Raw genomic sequence first — 15,619 nt, forward strand, 5'->3', positions numbered from 1 at the left:
ACATACTATTGAATAACATAGGAAAAGAACACGTGTGCAGTGATTTATATGTTGGACTTAAAACACAAACACTAGCTGATTGTGAAAATTATGTGAGCAGCACTTACGTTTTCCTAAGATTTTCATCGTGGATTTTTTCGCAGGGGCCTATTAAAGCAAATGTTTCATTTCAGCAACAATTAATTTGTATACCATTTAAAGACATTCAACTTCTCATTTCTTCATAGTTATATTGCAACTTGCCATGCCCACACCTATAAAATAAGCTTAAAGTTCAGTGGCCAACATTTTTTTTTTTTTCTAACAACGAATAGCTAGTCCTTTACTTACCCAAGTCAGACCGTGTGTTTGTAAATAATTCAGCTGGACAGAACCCACAAAGATAGTATCTGCAGACCTAGGAGATACAATTATATAAATGTAATTTCCCTGAAATTACTCCATCACATTTTATAATCACAATCAGTCTATTAAATATATTTTCCTGAGCCTATTATTCGCCTTGAGTAAACATTCGTGACAAGTGAAACCAGGTTACTGGTTGCACCCCCAAAATCCCAAGGTGAAGCATGAGCAGTTTCCACCCAAACAAACATTCATGGCAGTTATTGACGACTGGCTAATCACGTTAGCTGGACCGAGCTAGCTAGTAGGCCTGTTCAGTTTCACCCCCTGCACGTCTCGCGTCGGCTGTTTAATTGTTAATTGAGGCCAAGCAGTCTGTGTAATGTAGGCAGGTCACACGTCAACCCCTAGAGACGAGCTATTTGGGCTGCAGACTAGACTGGTGTTGATATAAGTTAAGCCGCACAAGCAAGCAGGAGAACATGCCGTCCTCTGTTGTTGAAGCGCGTAGTGTGTGCCTGGCCGGCTGCGTCGCCAAGCCAAAGCTAGCGAGTGCTAGCACTAGTCTACTATTCTCGAACACTTAACTAGCTTGTAGACACAATACAACAAGTCTAGCAAACACAGACACATTGTGTACATTTTACAGTGTTGGTTCAGATGACATAACTGTTCCATAACGATATTATTAGCCTGCAAACATGTTTAAAGGCTAAGCTTGCTTTGTCACTAGCTTACTGGCACGCATTGCTAGCTAATGATAGCTTTCTAGCTAACTTACTGTCTCGTGGTCCCAGCGGACGTTGCATCGTTTTTCGTCTGGGGCCAAGTTTCTATCTCGGCCCATCAACTCATCGAGTAATTGGGCTGCAGAAAGCATTTTGCCTTAACGGAAAGACCAGAGAATATTTTCTGATTTCACACCATATATGTGTGCAGTGTAAAATCTCCCAGATCGGATTTTAGATCAAAATGGCAGCTGACGCTGAGACGGACACTACAGTGGCTCTACCCAATGTGCACCGGGTGCGTGTATCTTCATGTTTGTGTTAGAAAAATAACGCCACCCACTGCAATGGATGAGTATCCGCGTAAACGGTGTCTAAAGTCTTAGTTTGTACTAGTCACAAAAGTTAACTTTGTGTGCATAGTACAATAAAATATATAATATTTCTGAGATAATACGAGTTTTACTTTTAGATAACGAGGAAAACTGCGTTTTCCAATCCGATAAGGCTAGCCTAAAGCGAGACTATCTTGCTCCTGTCTTGTCTGGGTGTTGCCTTTTTCTCTCCTCTCTCCTCATGTTATGCTGTAACTTTCTAGTTGGCGCCGAAAATGGCTGCCTAGGTGGGCTCTCCTGCCAAAGTAAATTCCTTGTCTGTGCAAACTTTCATGGCGAATAAAAACCAATTCTGATTCTGATTCTACTGTTGACGGAGTTTATTTGCATGTCACTACCAGTATCCTACTCAGTTAAGACCGCGTAAGCTTTAGTTTTACGAGGACAGAATATAGCTCTAGTGCTCTTGGTTAATGTTTTCTTTCTTCGTCTTTAAATGCCACTCGTTCCTTTAAGTCTCATGACTGAATTTTGGAGGTGGAAACTAATCCCCGGCCCCAATCAATCAGGTATGTGCTCAATTTTAACTTGATGTTGTTGAGTATGCATGTATTATTTAACCATAACAAACAGGTATTGGGTTCAATGTTGCTGTCTGCTCTGATCAAAGAGCGTCTAGGGAGGAACTCAAAGCGAGGAGCTCACACTGTTGTTACAGAAAAAACTGCCCCCCGACATGGGAGTAGTTGACAGCACATCGCCGGAGCGCAGACTACATAACACGTTATTCAATTTAAGCGTTGTGACCGGAGGTGTGGCGATATATCTAGCCAAATCCCCTAGTTTAGTTAGCGTTGACAATTAATTGTGTCCGATGAGAAGAACAACCAGCTATTATCTGCGAACATCATCAACTTGTGTTAGTCGAAACGTAAGCTAGCTGGTAGCCAGGAAGCTAACCTACTGTAGCTGGCTAAGTCTTGGCTATTTCGAGCCATTCTGAGCTAAGTAAGAGTAGACATTAACGTATTACTGTGTTCTATGACATCGACACATTAATCATCAATTCAAAATGTCAACAACTTCGCTGGATAAGGAATTGCAGGAGCGGTTGAGAGAGGCGTCTGCGCTTGGGGACATTGACGAAGTGCGGAATTTAGTAGAGAGCGGAGTAAATGTCAACTCACAAAATGAAATAAATGGATGGTAAATATTTTCAATTGACAAATATTTAGATGACGTGAAGAACGAGTTTAGTATTTAAAGCTTTCCATCACACAACTGCGATACAAATCTGCTGTGTAAAACAACGTTTTGGAAATTGGCCCCTTAAAATGTTTTTGTGGAGCGAGGCTGGATAAAAATACTTTTATCCAATTACTGTAGCTGGCCAGCAAGCTCATTCAGTAGTCCAACTTTCCAGGATCCTAAGCCTGCAATTTTTTTTTGCCGTCTGTTAAACTACACACCCTCTTGACAGCTGATTCGCTAGTTTCGGCACTGGATGACTTGTATGACATAATAATGTAATGCCTATTATAATGTAATATTATATGACAGTGTATTAGTAATTTTTTATTCTAGTAAGTGTCTGATGGGTACAAGCAGATGCATAGGAGAATGACTTTCGATAACAGCTTGCTAATATGCTTCCCTCAGATAATTAGATTATTTCATTGTTCATACTACAAACCATTTCAAGCCGTTGATTCATTCATAATTTGTGGTTTTATTGCCTTCCACAGGACCTGTTTGCACTGGGCCTGCAAGCGAAACCACAAACATGTGGTGTCATACCTGCTGAACTCTGGTGCTGACAAAGAAATCCTCACAGCTAAGGATGAGTTGGCTGCTCAGCTAACTTCCAAACCAGAAATCAAAAGACTGTTGGGAGGAAAGCTGCAACTTTTTATCCTTTTGTCTTGTGTTCAATGACAATCCTGTTTCTGTTTGCTCAGAAAATGTTGTTGATACTTGTCTTTGTTTCCACAGTCGAGGTAGACAAAGTGCCTGAAGTCAAAGAGCTTGAGTTGCCATTCATCCCAAATTACCTTTCCAACCCTCCGTTTATGTATAGCAAAATGGACAACAAGGCTGAGCTTATCCTTAACCCGCTGTCAAACCAAAATGGTTCAGGCGGAGACCACTCAGAGTACCCACACAGCGACCCAGCTTCCCTCTCTCCCACCCACGAGTCACAACAGCCTCTGCAACAACAAAGCCTACCAGCCGATCCCCCAGGCCCCAGGGAAGGAGCTTTCGTCCCAGTTTCTGAGCAGAATGGAGTGTCATCCAGCCTGGCAATGCACACCGCTAACGGACCCCTGCCCATGGACCTCTCAGTAGAGCCCCATCTAGTCAACCATGGAGAGTACCCATACTCGGTGACCTATAATGGGCCTGTGTGTTCATCTGCACTGCCCTCCCCCAGCCCCAGCACCACTAGCAGTGGGAGCCAGGCCCAGGGGGCTAATGCTAATGCTAGCACCAACCCCTCAATTACCAGACAGCAGTCAGTCCCCCAGCAGCTGAACTGTGGTCAGACTGCTGGGGGGCCCATGCCTGCCTTCCAGCCCTTCTTCTTCACAAGCACGTTCCCGGTCAATGTACAAGGTATGGGATTAGCATGATGTTTGCTGCAACAGAGGCTCTTAATGTGTGGAATTTAAAGAAAATAACTGGGCATGTTCCAGGTATTGAGTTTTTTTTTTGTCGTCTCAGAGCTGGTTTTGAAAGTGCGTATCCAGAACCCCAATGCACGTGAGAACGACTTCATCGAGGTGGAGCTGGACAGACAGGAGCTGACGTACCGCGCCCTGCTCAGGGTGTGCTGCCGGGAGTTGGACCTCAGCGCTGAGCACGTGGAGAAGATCCGCAAGCTGCCCAACACCATGCTGAGAAAGGTATGGGATAGTCTGCACACAAGCACACACACATGCATAACAATTCCAACACATATTTATGAAACCTTAAAAGAATGTGTGTTTTATCTATTGTCGTGTGTGTGTCCACAATGTGTCTGGCAAAACAAAACCCTGTCTTGTGTTGTAATCCACCGAGAACTCGAGGCCTCTCAGGTTCTATTGCTTAAATATATCTAATTCACAGCAGTGTTCCTCCTACAAATACATAAAGTGAGATGTTCTGGGTTACCATGTAGCTGTTCTGAACACAGTCTAAGCATGGCAAACAGTTCTAGTCCCTTAATAATATCAAGTTGCTTCAGCCATTTCTCCCTCACTTTGAGATAGTCTCTGATCTTGGTCTAACATGACTGGATAGATGAAAACCTGTGCTTCTTCTTCTGATGTCACCAGTCCAGTTTGAGCAGATACATTATTTGCCAAAGGGCAGCAGGATGTCTACTTTACACATCACTGTCATTACTGCACTCTGTTTCTCTAGAGTAGCATTTGGAAAAAAACTCATTCCAAAGTAGGGCTGGGCGATATAAAAAAAACAAACTGATATCGATATTGTCAAAATGTTTACGATATTCGATATATATCTCAATATGGGAAGTAATATTGGACGTCCGGCGCGTTCTTTGGGAAAGTATGCTTGAATTTTTGAACAATTAATGTCTGTACTCTTTATAAAATTATAATGTAATTTATATAAAAGAAACTGTAAAGGCAGCTCGTGTCTAAGACGGATTTGAGAGACTGAGATTGAGAGTGTGGTTTGTTATATGTTTCGGAAACTGCAAAGGCAGCTCGAGTCTTAAGGCCTTTGCACACTGAGTCCGAAATTTGTGTCCGAAATGTTCGCACGTTAAAAAAGAAATACGACCTCACGTTATGTCAATCGTGCTTACACACTGCCTCTGAAACTTTAGTCCGTCAAAAAAAAGTTCGGATCGGGTTTGATTTTCTGCGTTTTTCGCATCCATAGCCTGCATTTTGAGAGTTTTTTTGACAAATCACAGCCACCGAATGTTGAGGCTGATCATTACGAAAAAACGCATACGAAAATTTCACACTCAGTGTGCAAGGGCCTTAAGACGGATTCGAAAGACCGCAGATAGATTGTGGCTAGTCTGATTTGTTAGATGTTTCGGAATCTGCAAAGGCAGCTCGGGTTTAAAGATTCAAGAGACCGCAGATGGATTGTGGCTGGTCTGGTTTGTTAGATATTTTTTTATATATATATATTGGAAAACCACAAAGACTGTGGCTCGAGATACCACAAAGACTGTGGCTCGAGATACCGCAAAGACTGTGGCTCGAGATACCGCAAAGACTGCAGCTTATGTGTATTGGATTCCCGCAAATACTGCGGCCTGTGATTTTGTATTTATATTGGGAAACCACAAAGACTGTGGCTCGAGATACCGCAAAGACTGCGGCTTATGTGTTTTGATTCCCGCAAAGACTGCGGCTTGTATTTTGTTATTTATTTATCATTTATTGTTTATAATTTATTTATTTATGTATTATTTGTTTTTTATTTATTATTTATTATGTAGTTATTATTATTTTTATTTATTTATTTTTTAAGCACATTGAGCTGCAATTCTTGTATGAAATGTGCTATATAAATAAAGTCTTATTATTAAAATGTCTTTGTTACCCCCTTTCCACCAAAGTGAACCGGGAGCTATTTCGGAGATGGTGCTAGAGCCAGTTCGGAGCTGGTTCAAGAACGGACCCTTCTAAGAACCGGTTTGCTTTTCCACGGGCTAGAGAGCCACCACAGAGCCACATCATTACGTCACTGTATACGTCTCATATTTCCCAGCAACGCTAGCGCGGCAGCGCCAAACACAAAGCAGAGCCCGTCTAAAGGCTTGTTTATCAATCCGAAGAACGCGAGGTTGTGGTGCGTGTTTTCTTGGCTATTGCGCAATACCTTGGACTCGCAGCACTATGACAACACTGGCAACATTTTATAAACTTTTGCTGTATAGTGCTTGTGTATTACATTTGTGTTAAATATAGGCTCAATAGCTCATAAAATTTTTTCGTTGTCATTTCACTCATTTGATAGGATTATGATAAAACGCAGCAACTAGTGTCTGCACTGCGATGCTAGCTAGGTTATCGAAAAGTCGGAGCAAATTTACAAATTAGCAGTTTCATCAATAAAATAAGCACATTTTCAGCAACTACACTGCTCACTTCTCGTTACATTTTAATTGAGATGCTGATTTACAAGTACCGTTTAGCTGAAATGAATTGTAAAAACTTAGAGCAATGGCGGTCAAAGGATTCTGTTGGTCACGGTAACCCCGCCCCAAGCGGTTCTTACTTGGTTCCCAATCTAGTCCAGCTCTGAAGTAGTGCTATTTGCGAACCACATACGAACCACTTTTCCGGTTCTCAGTCTGTCGAAATAGAAAGAACTGGTTCGCGATTAAGCACCGGCTCCGAACCGGCACCCAAAATGCGTTGGTGGAAAAGGGGTAAGTGTGTCGAAAGAGAAAGAACTGCTACTCAATAATTTATTGTATTTCTGCCTATGCAATAATATATATTTCCACTCAAATATGCTTGAATTAGAAATATTCAATATTCACATTAATTTCAAATTTTACATTGTCGTAAAAATTATTGCAATATTATCTCTAATATTCGATATATCGCCCAGCCCTATTCCAAAGCAGAACTTATTTGCATTTTTCTGAGATTTGGAACTGCACACTGTCTTTTTAAAGGAGACGGCAGGAAATGATAAAATGGAGCTGTGGTTCAAAGAAATGCCACCCATCCAGTTTTGAGAAAGGCTGCTGTCATATCGTGTTATCTATAGTGAACTATCATCTCTTGTTTTATAGATTCAAATACGTTTCTTCCAGCTCTTACTTCCACGCTCCCTGACTAATATACAAACAACATGCAGCATGCAAAACTCCCCACATAATAATTTGCATTCATCCAGACTCAATTTTAGACTGCTCCTGATTCAAGCATAACACTAGTCTTCTGTCATTCTTCAGCATTCTTGCATGTCATTTCTGAAACAAAATGGTTCCTTGTGTCCACAGTAAGTTTGACTGAGTGTTACTTTGACGTCCCACAGGACAAAGACGTGGCACGGCTGCAGGACTTCCAGGAGCTGGAGGTAGTCCTGGAGAAGGCAGAGGGCCTGTCCCTGTTCTCTGCGGCTGGCAGTCTCACAGACAGACCCTGTTACAACATGAAGGCTTCTAGGCTCACCTATTAGAGCCGCAATGGAGCCCCGGTTGCTCACTTCAGCATGGATTGTCAGAGTAACCGCCTACCACACATTCTGAGGCCCACCCAAAGTCTGGGTGCCCCAGAATTGCAGTGGTTCTTAATTCGGTGTTCATTCAGTTTGGCCCAGTTCGGTGACTCTTAGACAACATTATTGGATTTGTTTTCCCAAATGTTCCTGTTCTTGATCTTGTCCACCTCCTCCTCCCTTTCCTTTTTTACCAATGGTCTGTGTAACTAACCAGAGCTAACACATTACTCTAGCATGATGTCCTCAGTAATGCACAGAAGAATTTGGAACCCTATCTTTCTCTTTTCCCTCTCTTCATGTGTCCATCTCTCTCTCTTATGTCAATCTCTGTACTTTGAGACCCAGTGGAAGATGTGACAGAGGTTCATTGTCTTGTCTTCCTTGTTGGACGGACTTGATGGCCGTGCATTAACCATATATGGGTGTTTAGGTAACCATCCAACGACTATAATCATGGATGAGGGGAATATGGCTCTCGTAATGTTCTCCAGCCACTCTACGAAGGTCTGCTGCGTAGTACCATGTTGTCGCACTGCAGCCTCACAGAGCAACATTCTATACCAACACCTGCTTCAGAGTTCATCACAGATGAGGAAGTTCCTACTGGCATCCACACAGTCACACGTAATACTAGACAGGTTTTGTCCAAAAAAGTGTAATCAATATTAATGGCCATGGAGAAGTAAAAAAATCTTTCACACTTTTATTTTGTTCATAACCAGTTTGCCGGTCTTATTTTAGGCTCTTTCAGTGGTTCAATTGAGCTGTTTATGGATCCACTGCCTTTGCATAGAGGTGTGATTAGAATAGTAGGAGCAGGAACTTAGGACAGAGTCTTACCAGCTGGCACTCAACTGTCATTCATTTAGTGGGACCTTAATAACTGTGCTGTGTTGGCACACAAACTGTAAAGCTTTTATTCCTTCTGTACCAATACTATGACATAAGTTAACTACTTGACAGATAACTTGGTTGCCACCACAGACATAAATAATGAAAATTAACCCTAAACACTGGAGAAGAAAGCATTGCTTCTGCTCTGATGACAAAAAACAGCTTTTTTTTTACCTTGTATATTTGGCAAAAGGTGTGTTTTAGGGGGTTATGTTAATCAGACCAAAACTAGTTTATACTTCCGGCAGTTTGTTTGGCTTTCAATGTACCCAAGTGTCCCTTTTGACAATAGCTATTTGGTATAATGCTAAAATACTGTCAACTGGGAATTTAATTTTAGTGTAAAGAGTGTAAAGATAAAACCACTTCAGTGCACTTTAGAGTTATTAAAGTCCCAGCAAAAGGGGCGGTTGAGTTTTTAAGCCTAAAGATCGTCAAGCCCTCCCAATTGAATACTTTAGTTTACATACTTCCAATAACTGTGATTACAGTCTAAACCAAAAACAAGCATATAGCCAGCAAGAGTTTCCTGAAGTCTATCAATTGTACACCAGATCTTTGCTGTAGAACTTTATTTTGAGTCTGAGAAGGAACAGAAATGTAGCTGAGGGTTTTCATGTCCTATTTGGTATACCTGATGATTGTTTGAGCGTTTCCGCAACAATTCCAAATCAACTTTCCCTGAAAGTTGGGTTTTTGTCATCCAGAGTGTCAATTTGAATTTATATTGTGATGCGAAAACATTTTGGCCCAGTCAATACATAACCTTCATTTAGAGACTAGAGGTCAATATGTCTAAACACTATTGCTCAGTTATGTTTGCCAGTTTAAATCTGATGATACTGCATTTTTGTAAAGCTATGATGTTTGCTACTTTATTCCCTTGTTGGTAATAACAGTGTGTCCACTACAAATCCTGGTCTTTGAACCTGAGAATTGAGAAGGCTAGGATTTTAAGAGACAATGGGTGAGGAAGCTACTCACAGGCCACTGTGTTCATTTGTACTAAGCTGTAGGCCAAGATTTGTAGCCTCAATGTTGATAGAAAATGCTTTATGCTGCTGTATACACATGAACTTCTAGGGAGTTGAACAACTCTAATATTTGCTCCAGGCTGGTTTACTTTAAGTTGAACTAAGTTGAAGTTAAAAGTGTAGTAAGTGCCCCATTACATACATTCTATGTACAATCAACAGTTGATAAGAAGGCAGTAATTTGTTTACAGTTTTAGTGGATACCTTAAGCTCTGACTGTATTAGTAATATGGTTATAGATTTTTATTGATTTGTATTTTTTTAACAAGCTAGGCCTATATCTTCAGTTGTTATCAAGTGTTAACAGTTATAGGGAAGTTTGTCAGAATGGGTGATGGGTTCAGAAGGCATATATTGCACAGATTTAGGCTGTGGGGGAATTAGTTAAGTGTGTTCAGGAAGTAGCTAAAGATGAGGAACAGGACTGGGTGGGGTGTTGTTTTGTGTTCCTAACCATGTTGAGTGCTTTATTAAATGATGAGTATGTGCAGAAGATTGTGCTTGGTTGAAGAAACTGGATAATGACGAAATGCCTTTGGCCATTTTGTGCCCAATGTTTGAGAGCGTGACCAGTGTTGAGATTCTCCTCTCTTTATTCCTGGTTGTGTGAAAACTCAACCTTGTACTGATTGATTGATTGATTGATCGATCGTGTTCTAGAGAGAGAATACAGTTTGACTTAACCTATGCATTCAGAGTCTGATATTTTTATATGTGCTGTGTACCTTTGATAAATTACTTAAGCACTGTTTAACCTGTGTTTGGTTTTGGAGACCTGTATCTGTTCTTTGATAAAGCATGGTGAATAACTTTGAACATTCTTTCTTGTTCTCTGAAAGTGACCTTTGTTGTGGTTTTGAAGGATAGTTATATGGGGGGTGTTTCAGAAAGCAGGGTTAACATACTCTGAGTTCAAACTACAACTCTGCGTTGACTGACTCAAACTCAGAGTTGACAGTTTCAGAACAGTTTGTAAAAATGTGGTCAGTCAACTCAAAGTCTAATTAATCCTGAGTAAAGCTCGCAAACTAGGATATACAATGCCCTCATCAATGGAACACAGTTAACACTATTCATCATGGCAAAAGGAGAAAAAAAGACTTGAACCGCCTATTTCTCTCCAGTGAAATTAGTAATATTAATGACTGCTTATGCCGAATATGAACCGATATTGAATAAGGAAAAAAACAATGCCATAGCAGCAGCCAGTGGTGGACTCAGGGGGGCGGTCACCCACCCTGATGCCCCCCAGTTAGCAAAATTGCCCTCTTGGATGCCCATATGGTAGATTAAACATGATAAAGGGTCCTGTACAGTGGCCCAGTGTGCAAGAAAACGTGATAAAGTGTCTTCTAGGGTGCCTTACCAGTGGAGAAAACATGATGCAGTGCCCTCTGGGAACCCTACCAGTGGAGAGAACACGATGCAGTACCCTCTGGGGTGCCTTATCAGTGGAGAAAACATGCATCTTTTTTTGACTCAATCATAATAACAACATGAGTCCAACGTATTGTATTACATATTGGCACGCTCGGATTTACTATTGATGTCCCTGCCTAAGCTGAAATCAAACTTACGTCTCTGAACTGTACATATATTGGGTAAAGCAAGGCAAGTTTGTATAGTCAATTGTATTGTACACTTCTTGTGTGCAATACACAAGCTTGGAAGAAAAAAAACGTGATGAGTAGCTAGTGAGGGGCCTGTGCCTCAGTAGAGCTTTATGTCTAGCAATGCCCCTGTACCCCACCATATGCAGCTGGTGACCTTTACATTTTGTTCACACCCGCCCCTCAGATAGCCAGAGTCCGCCACTGGCAGTAGCAAAAGAACGTGAGTTGACGTGGCAGAAGATTGCTGATCGAGTCAACGCAAAGTATAATTTGGAGAAAAAAAAGTTTTTATCTTGAGTGTTCCATTTATTCAACATTTATGTGTGTGTGTGCAATTTAAACAAATATATATTTAGGTGAAACCCAAAAGGCACTAAACGCACTTGGCAGCAACTAAAGATGAAATACAAAAATACAATTGAAACCGCTATGGTATATTTGCAATGCAAGCAATTGTGATGTTATTGAGCTTCATTAAACAGCATTCAGTGGCTATATTTTCTGAGTAAAACCTTTTTTAATTGTCAGCCATTGTGCCAGTATGTTATTTTGTCCATTTTAAATTTGTAAATGCTTCTATACATACAAGTCTCAAAATTAGTGCTTTACTGGCCATATTCACATTTCACATCCATTACAGCCAAAAGGAAAAAGTCTGATAAAAGGACATTCCATGTCTGACACATTCAGATAGCAAGTTTCAGTTAAAGAGTAGGACAAACAGGGTTAGTTGAATAAAACCTGCTAGATTGCTAGCAGGAGTAGGTTAGCTTCTCAGAGTATTTTGCCGTCGTAACTGACTCAGAGAAACTTTGAACTGCCTCTTTGATACTGTAAACCCAGAGCTTCCATCAATTCTAAGTCAACTAATTCAAGTTTCCTCTAAACCTGCTTTCCGAAACTCCCCCATTTAGTCCAACTCTTCTAAGAGCCAGCAGAGGGAGTAGTGAAGCCAATATTGATGTTACATCGGGTTTACATGTATACTTTAGAGCAGTGGTCTTCAACCAGGGCCCACTGTCCTGTATGTTTCAGATATGTTCCTGCTGCAACCCAATTTATTCACATGAAATGTTGTTATTGGGTTTCTGCAGTTTTATTTTTTATTTTTTTTATTTTATAGTAGGCCCTGAGGACTAGGGTTGAAGACCACAGTTTTAGAGTCTAAAAATATTTTACCCAAAAAGGTTCATGCCGTAACTATATAGATTTATTCATTTAGCAGACACATTTATCCGAAGTGAGGTACAATTATGTATCAATGTATTAAGTACAGCAGATGATTAAGTATGGCAATCATACAGTTATTTTTATGTTCTATGCAATATATTTGCATTGCACATGGGACATTCTGGATGAAATAATTCCATAAGTATGAGCTTTCTAAATTTGTTAATTTCACATCACAGTATTCAACTGTGTACTGTTGTTGAATCATGATCACCTCAGCAAACATCTCTGATGTGTCACTCCAACAAAGGAATACCAGCATGTCCGTGATGCTCATCCAAATAATCAAATAGCTTCCCATGTGGTCAGCTCTGTTGCTTCCTCCAGCTCACTGGTGAAGTGAAGGGTCAGAAGTGTAGGAACAAGAATAGGTGTGAGGTGTGATCCGTATCCTTCCACAGGACTGGCTAAAGCCACAGGAAACCAACCTGGTGTCCTGCTTCCTGCAGCACAACTGGCTTAATGTCCAAGAACATCATAACCTCTTCCTTTTGTCTAAATGGGAGTTATGATGGAGCAAGGTCCTCTGACATTACCTCAGGGTTACACAGCTCTGGGACCCATTCTGACTGACCAACACCTGAGAATTCAACCTTTTCATGAATGGAACAAGAGTGTGCTGAGCCAAAAGGTCTTGTAGTATTGAATATGGTTCGTCTCACTCTTGCTATTTCCATGAAATATATGTACACATATATATATGTATAAAGATTTTAAAATGTGACACCACCATTTTCACATAAGAGCCCCTCTACTGAGACTGCAGTGTTGAAATTCACACACAAAAAAAAAACATATTCTGAGTTCAGGGTGTTATGTTCTTGTTCTGATCTAAAGAATATAAACAAGCAATAGGTTCTGGTAACACAGGCCCAAATATGTGTGAAGATCTTAACCTTGTTCTGAAAGGGAACACAATATTTCCCATGTGGTCAACAGATGTGTGGACAGACAGTGAGACAGGGCTGTGGCGTAATATCTGATGACAACTAAAAAGGGGGCATGTGTGAGAGGGAAGTGGGAACTGACTCAATGCATTGAGGCCACTCAGCGCAGCTCCTGTTATCTTGGTCAGGGTCTAGGAATCATCTTATGGGCACTGCTACAGACACGTCCTCTCCTTTGTCCTGGTGTCAGACACTCTAATGAGCTTATGATTAGTCCTAACAACTGGCTTGGTTTTCTCCTGCACCTCCCCAATTCAGGACCATAGGCTTGTTAGACCCTTGTAACCTTCCCCAGCCCTCAACACAGTTCCATAGGCAGTAAGTGATGGTTTGGACTGTGGATTTGCCTTTTGTGCAAATTGCTGCACGACCCCTGGGGATCATGTACTGTACAAGGCAGTCATATACATCTGCTTATCTGTCACACCAATCCACATACTTCACTAAACCCACATAAAACAATGATGACATATTGGCCGAAGGTTCCCGTTTCTGTGCGCCATCATCAGGCCTGATGCGTGACCATCAGTACTTACTGTTCCATTGAGGTCTGGGTGGTGGCACATAGGCATATTTGCTGCCCTGAGCGTGGCTCAGCTCTGCCCACAGTGGTGGATCCAAATCAGTGGTCACTGCTCAACCGCTGACGTTTTCCAAGCCATGCGATTTACCTTGGGTCAGCCAGCCCCCGGACAAGAGCAGCCTTTACACTAAACCCAATACAATTTTCTCCAATATATACAGCTATCGTCATTTCCCAAAGGTAAAAGAAAACAGATTTTACAGTGTTCAAACCCCTATCCTGGCAGTCGAGTTGGAAGTACAGTACCACTTCTTCTCTCCCTACCCTCCACACTGGGTAGGGATGGGGTGAAAAAGTCTCAAGAAGTGAAAAGCACAGGTCTGTTTGGTCCAGGCTGTCCAACTGCAAGGTAGCCTTCATGCAGACCTTTTCAGCAGACCCAGCTGTTGTGAATGAGGTTAAGAGGGTTCATTCATTAACCACTGGCTGTCCACCATGATGTTTCACTGTGCTCACAAACCATGTGACATTGATTCGGTAGTATGAGACAGATTAGATTCTGCACCCCCATCCCTCACCTCCCTTCACACCAGCATCCACTGACCCCTCTCTCTAAGCCTGTGAGGTATTTCCCTCAATATGGAAACAGGCAAGGAGAGTTGCAGTTCACTAGAGACAGCTAACTATGCACCCCTTGGGGAAACTTGTTACCCTGGAGAATGCCCCCTTTGTGGACCCTTTGGTAGCATCATCCCTCCCACCTTCCAACATGTTCCAGCAACATACATGTGTAACATTCATATAATGTAATTACTTACATATCCTTGGTAACCACAGTGTTATTACTAAAGATTGTGGTAAAACGTCAGATACAGGTGCTTTTAATAAGTGTTAGTTTATTAGTAGGTGATAAGGCCTTAGTGAGTTAGTCATTCTTATTAAAACATATTAATGTTAATCAGCATTCTTATAAGGACATTATTACCTACTAACGAACACTGATCTCATCTTACAGTAACACCAACCCCAGCTCTAACCCTTACTAATGTTATTAAAATGCACATAGTCTTATTAACATATATTATTAGAAGAGACTTGTTACCTATTAACTAACTACCTAGATTGTTGTTGATAAGATACTTAGTGGTTAAACTGAACTACAGGTAAAGTGCTCCATCAGTTGTGTCCCACAGTGCTTTACTCCATTTTGTTGACTAGGCTTTCCTAGTACAAAGGGTGAATACAGTGCAAGAGAGCACTCTGCACACAAGCCAAAATACACAACTTCAGACATTCAATGTTTATAATGTCCACATTTACTTTGTATTCACACTGTGAATGAGGAGATTAAGTTGTGTCAGATTGAATAACATTAACTAAGTGGCCATACACATAGTTAGATTGGATTTGTTTTAAACAGGGTTCTCAAAAAGCATAAGCAGAAGATCAAAGTCAACGATTGTTTGAAGACTTCACTGTGTGCCAAAGACAGGGAGGCATCTGAAATCCCGATGGGGTCCTCTATGACTTGTTGTTTAGTATGTGGCAATCCTTTCAGTCTCTCGTGTGTCCGAAATGCTGGGAATGTGGGAGTCTCAACCTCCCTAAGGGTAGAGGGGCCAGGGCGAGGGTGATTGATGTGTTGATGAGGATGCGTCAGCACAATATACATATTGAGTAGGATGGAGATCATGGTTCTGGAACACGATGCTAATGATAAACTGTGTGTAATAAGTGTCTGACTTAAGTCTGTTTGCCAGACA

At 41.3% G+C, this 15,619-nt stretch overlaps 2 protein-coding genes across 5 annotated transcripts in view; one reads left to right on the top strand and one right to left on the bottom strand.

Annotated features, from left to right (window-relative positions):
• Positions 1–1,537, bottom strand: part of luc7l3 (LUC7-like 3 pre-mRNA splicing factor) — a 32,418-nt gene extending 30,881 nt beyond the window's left edge. Inside the window, exons 1-3 of one of the 2 annotated variants that reach the window (XM_062452643.1) lie at positions 1,127–1,537; positions 331–397; positions 108–147 (exon numbers count right to left, since the gene is read on the bottom strand). In XM_062452643.1, the coding sequence (XP_062308627.1) occupies positions 108–147; positions 331–397; positions 1,127–1,225 (206 nt within the window). In that variant the 5' untranslated portion in view covers positions 1,226–1,537. The remainder of the gene's footprint in view (positions 1–107; positions 148–330; positions 398–1,126) is intronic. The other variant, XM_062452651.1, reaches the window with a different exon arrangement.
• A 582-nt stretch (positions 1,538–2,119) lies between these two features.
• Positions 2,120–10,366, top strand: ankrd40 (ankyrin repeat domain 40). Of its 3 annotated transcripts, XM_062452660.1 has the most exons (6): positions 2,120–2,339; positions 2,505–2,614; positions 3,154–3,313; positions 3,412–4,021; positions 4,130–4,311; positions 7,430–10,366. In XM_062452660.1, exons 1-6 carry the CDS (start codon positions 2,283–2,285, stop codon positions 7,571–7,573), a joined length of 1,263 nt encoding a protein of 420 aa, XP_062308644.1. In that variant the 5' UTR covers positions 2,120–2,282; the 3' UTR covers positions 7,574–10,366. The 3 variants fall into 3 exon arrangements, with proteins under 3 accessions (XP_062308644.1, XP_062308654.1, XP_062308663.1); XM_062452670.1 differs by lacking the exon at positions 2,120–2,339 and having other exon boundaries at positions 2,423–2,614; XM_062452679.1 differs by lacking the exons at positions 2,120–2,339; positions 2,505–2,614 and adding an exon at positions 2,838–2,934.
• Positions 10,367–15,619: the final 5,253 nt, after the last annotated feature.

The sequence above is a fragment of the Osmerus eperlanus genome, chromosome 2 (genome assembly GCF_963692335.1).
Source record: "Osmerus eperlanus chromosome 2, fOsmEpe2.1, whole genome shotgun sequence".
Taxonomy (NCBI): Eukaryota; Metazoa; Chordata; class Actinopteri; order Osmeriformes; family Osmeridae; genus Osmerus; species Osmerus eperlanus.